Raw genomic sequence first — 5,424 nt, forward strand, 5'->3', positions numbered from 1 at the left:
AGCACCCGAGAAGGGGCAACCCAAAGAACAAAAACAAGAAAAAAGAAAGAGAGAAGAAGAAGAAAAGATACAATAAAAATAACAAAATTATATTACGGGGGAAGATGATCGAACCAGAGAATACTCTCCCTCCCAACTCCCTGCTTGGCTAACCCATCAGCCTTTTCGTTTGCCGACCTCCAAACGTGATTAAAGACAATAGCCGAACGTACAACAAAATCCTCAATTTCATCAAATAACGCCAAAAATCCTTTTCAGCATTTTCTCCCTTTATTGTTGTTCCTAAAATATGACTATTTCCACCATTTCATTTGTGAGGAATACTTAAGCAGGGCAGACCACAGTGAGGGCGAGCCTTGGCGCAATGGTAAGGTTGCTCCATTGTGACCTGTTGGTCATGGGTTCGAATCACGGAAATAGCCTCTGCAAATCACGATAAGGCTGCGTACATCAAGCCCTCCCCAGACCCCGCATTGGCAGGAGCCACATGCACTTGGCCACCGACGGTGAGAAACGACTAATATGATGTGTATGGTCCCAACTTTGGTTAATCAAAACCTTTCATTTGATAGGCCTTGCTTGAGATCCTATGAGGCTAAAAAACTAGTCAATCATCGAATAATGTACATTTTTTATTTTTAACATCGATGGTAAAAAACCTATATATAAACAAAATGATGTGGATCCAATCAAGGGCCCTTTTCCGGCTCTCTAATGCAAGGGTACCCTTGCATCTATCATTCCTCATATAACAATTCAGCGAATAAAAATATACATGATTGGATGTTAGGATCACATGGTTGGCGTGATTTAATGCCATATAAGATCCAGAGCAAGGCCTATCAGATGGATGGTTCAGATCAGTCAAATGTGGAACCCGCTGTACGGTAGTGGGCACAACCTAACTGTAATATGTGCCCTAGTGAGTGAAGCATTCCACCTTTTCTTGAAAATGAAGTCATTTTCAGGAAAAAGACTTGGGGGAAATCCTGGGAAAAGGGGTGCATGGAAATATATCATTCTCCTATCTAATTACATTACTCTTTTTAAGTGTTTTAAAAAAAAGTTCTCTAATTAAAGACAGTAGATCGTTGTATATAAAAGGCCATATGTACCATCTGGAGAATTTATATGATGGGTGGCCGTGAAAACACGTGAAGTCTAAAAAATTAGGTACAAGCCATTTTTTTTATGATCCAAACCGTTCATCTGTTTGGACACAACGTAAATAGATTGTGCCCCAAAAATCATTTCCATAAGATGATCCTAACCCTCCGATCTGAACTGATCTGAAAATGGAGATTTCCAAAAATCATTTATGGAATCTTCTACAGATCGGAGGGCTAGGATCATCCTATAGAAATGTTTTTTTGGACACAACCTATTTAAGCTGTGCCCAAACAGATGAACGGTTTGGATCATCAAAAAAAGTGGGCCGTACATACTTTTTAAGACTTCATGTGTTTTCACGGCCACCCATCATATAAATTCTCGTACCATCTGATCAATGCACATGGCAATATGGCTGGTTGGCCATACCGATCGGATCTCGTGCGTAATTTAATATAAAATCCATGAAAAGTCAAGATATTGTCCAAAAAAATGCCCATAACTCAAATGGGTTAGGTTAATTAGTTGATATGAATCTCAAGAGATACGGCCGCAGACCTAAGTTGATGGGTTGGTGAACAGATCCAACGTGAGAACTCACTGAATTGGGTTTATAGTTTATGCATTAATCCTTCTTCACTACAGTCCTGATATTGCCCTAGAAAAAATTATGATCATACACATGTGATTGGAACCGTTGATCTGGGGTAATGATCAATCTTAGACCACACTTGGCATACACATGTGATTGGAACCGTTGATCTGGGATCGTCCGCTGCTGCATAGACATCTCATCCATAAAATGAATGCCTACAAAAATCAACGGTTTAGATACTCTCGGGGAAACCCTAAATGAGGATTCATCGATTAATGCGGCACCACAAGATCAACGGACATGATCGCGTACAAGTCACACACGTTGGGCTATGATGGTTAACAAAATCCTAACAATAATTATTACCAAAGCATTTTTTATTTTATTTTTTCAATTTTGCTTAACATTCACTGAAAAAAGATAAGGAAATTTAAGAAATAAGATTTTGATTGGCTAATATAATCAGACATTAGGAATATCTTTACATGTAGTAATTATAATACGACTATACTTTCTTATTTTTCCTCCCCAACCCTAGTAGATATGCTAATATATATTATTATTATTATTTTATTTTTATTTTTTTGATGACGTAGGATGTCCCCACCCCCTTCGGGAGTAGGACTAGTCCCTACGGATACACGCAACGACACATACCACGTGTATCAGGTAAGTCGGAGGCGGGATTCGAACACTCGTCAACAGGGAGCAGACTTAAATGTAAAAAATTTCATTCATTCTACAATCTCAACTTTCATTTTTCTTATTATTTACTTTATAGTTCAAAAATGAATCATATAGAAAGTTGAGTTCAAAAATCAGAAGGTCAAAAAATAGTTAGACAAACAGAAAGAAAACATGTGCCCCTATTGTTCGCAAAAGCAACAGTGCAATGCTTGTATTGCTTACTCCTGAGACCATCTGGTGGGTCACCACCTGCATAATGACATCGTTTTGGAGCTATGGAACCATCTACATGGCGGCCCATCAGATCAACAGTCTGGATCACTTTACAAAAGTGCTGAGTCTGTGGAAGAGACCACGAGATAGGTGCTGTATACCTTGGGCGAAGCATACTAGCATTTACGTAAATTTAATCATCATGTAGTAAGAAAAAAATTGCTTTAGTGAGTAAGAAATAAATGAAAGATGATCATGGTCTACACAGGCCTTTTTCTTTCTCTACTCCCACAATTACAAATAACAAGTTACGACAAAACATAGAATCAGATCTTGATAACAGTGGAAAAATAACTATTCTAATCCAATCTAGTTGCCTAACCTCATCTAACGAACTTGCCCTACCTCCAAGATGATCCAACGGTGAGATCCCAATAAGCATAAAAATCACCCAATAAGCATAAAAATGGAAATTAAAAAAAAAAACTTAAAACATACCATTTTGAGGTTCTTCCCAAGTGAAAAGCTAAGATAAAAATTACTATTTCGTTATTTTCTTTTAAAAAAGTTTAATTAAACACATCTTCTAAATCAAAACTTGCAAAATAAACAGAATAACCATCTTCCATCTTCCTCACAATAGCATTAAAAAAAACTATTTTTAGGTCCTCCCCAAGTAAAAAGCTAAGATGAAAATTACCATTTCATTTTTTCTAGTAAAACAAAAAGTAAAGCAAACACATCTTCTAAATCAAAACCTGCAACATATACAGAACCCATCTTCCATCCTCCCCACATAAACATTTACCAAAAAAAAAAAAAAAAAAAACCCATCTCTCAAAATAAATAAGACCAAAAAAAAAAGTTACACTTACACTCACAAAGGCTAACGATCAGCCACATCGATGGTGGTGGTGCAGGATAAGAGCCTATTGAAGATAGAAAACAAAGTGGCGCACGATAGCTCCCTCACCTTTCTCAGAGCCAAACACCTCTTTCTATTTCCACCACCACCACCTTTTACTTTCCTTCTCAACCCTACTTTTTCCTTCACTTTCCCTAAACACTTCCTAGTCTTTTCCTGCACACTTTCCTTCTTAGAAAACGTGTAACTCCTCAAATACATCTGCCTACACGAATAACTATCCACCACTCTCGGCGCACGATAGCCTCCACCACCATTAGTCACCGATTTTACAAACTCAGCATCAGATTCTGGCCACTTGTATCGGTTCACGTACGTGGCTCTCACCGGCACACGTGCGTCCACACAACTACTTGAAATACACCCCGAGCTCATTCTTTTGTTCTTGCCGGGAAATTAGAGAGGGTTTGAGTGTGTAAGATTTTATGGGTTTTTGTGGGTATAAATGGAATGCAAGCTTAGATTGCAAGAAAAGGGGTTTTTATTTAGTGGTGCTTGTTGTGTGTGAATGAATGATTTAACATCATTAGTAATGACTGTTTTTCTTCGGTTTTGCCTTTGTGGGGTATTTGAGGAATATATAGAAAAGGGGCTTTGATTTTTTGCCGAAGTTATAGTAATGGGTTTTGTGGGTTGACGAAAATGGCCCTGGAAAATATGAAGAGTGACGTGAAGGGCAGGTCTTGTAGCAATATTTCAAGGTGGGTTGTAGGGAAGGTGGGGATAATTTTAGTCAAAAGGAATTTAAGGCTTTTTCCGTTACTGGTATATATGGTCTTTATTTAGGAATTTTCCGTTTGTTTTTGGAGAGAGAATGGAAATAGAAGAAAATGGGTTGGTGCAAATTTAATGAAAGTAGGTTTATGTGCCTGACCATATGGGAATTGTGACATACTGGGTCCCCCTTTGAATGATCTGAACCGTTCATTTGAGAAGGCTTTCTTTGGACCTTGTATAGTTGTATGACCTAAAAACTAGATCAATGATACCCATTTCCATGGTTAGCAAAAAAATTACCCATTTTCACGCTTTTAGATGTAAGATTTGGATAATGGGCGTAATTTTTGGGTCATATATGAGAGCCAAAGCATGACGTATTAAGTAGATGGTTCAGATTATTCAATAGTGGGACCCACTATCCCCTACCAAAGCATTTTTATCCGCCCTGCCTTAATTTGATTATGACACTTTCTTGGTTTATATTGGTAGTTAGACCTGGCAAACGGGTGGGTCGGGCCGGGTGAACCCGCAGGTGATGCGGGTGCGGGTCACACGGGTCGGGTGAGGAAATGACCCCCATTTTTGCTGGTTGACCCGGCCCACCCGCGGGTCACCCGCAAATTCAAACAGTTGCTTATTTTGGGAAATGTTATCACTAGATTTTGATGAGGGCGGTATGGCCGGCACCGTGGGATGATCCAAACCGTCCATGAGATGGCCCACAGGCTAAATAGGTGTTGCCCCAAAAATCATTTCAATAGGTTGATCCTAACCCTCCGATCTATAGAGGGTTAGGATCAAGTGATCAACCCTCTAACATTCAAATCGGAGGGTTGGGATCAACCTATGGTGCTAGCCATAACCTATTCAGGCATCAAATCCTTAAAAAATAGATTAGCATGACAAAATCACCATCCTTGGCATTAGAAAAAAAAAGACATCTAACTAGATTAGCATAACAAAATCACCACCCTTAAAAAGACGGATGCGCACGGGTTGACGGGTTGGGTCACCCGCGGGTTAGTTTTGACGGGTCACTAAAACTCAGACCTATGCCCGTAAATTTGCGGGTGGGTCGGGTCGACCCGCGCTTTTGCCAGGTCTACTGGTAGTTGGTCATTAAAGAGAAGGAAAATCATCGCAGCTGATATCCATACTACCGTGATTTGATAAC

At 39.3% G+C, this 5,424-nt stretch overlaps 1 protein-coding gene across 1 annotated transcript; it reads right to left on the bottom strand.

Moving 5' to 3' along the window:
- Positions 1–462: 462 nt before the first annotated feature.
- LOC143848920 (uncharacterized) lies at positions 463–4,192 on the bottom strand. Its single transcript, XM_077357967.1, has 2 exons — positions 3,481–4,192; positions 463–587 (listed from the first exon to the last, which is right to left on the bottom strand). Exon 1 carries the CDS (start codon positions 3,903–3,905, stop codon positions 3,492–3,494), a length of 414 nt encoding a protein of 137 aa, XP_077214082.1. The 5' UTR covers positions 3,906–4,192; the 3' UTR covers positions 463–587; positions 3,481–3,491.
- Positions 4,193–5,424: the final 1,232 nt, after the last annotated feature.

This window comes from Tasmannia lanceolata, unplaced genomic scaffold, assembly GCF_043159265.1.
Source record: "Tasmannia lanceolata isolate RefF3 unplaced genomic scaffold, GAP_Taslan_0.1 ptg000016l, whole genome shotgun sequence".
Classification (NCBI taxonomy): domain Eukaryota; kingdom Viridiplantae; phylum Streptophyta; class Magnoliopsida; order Canellales; family Winteraceae; genus Tasmannia; species Tasmannia lanceolata.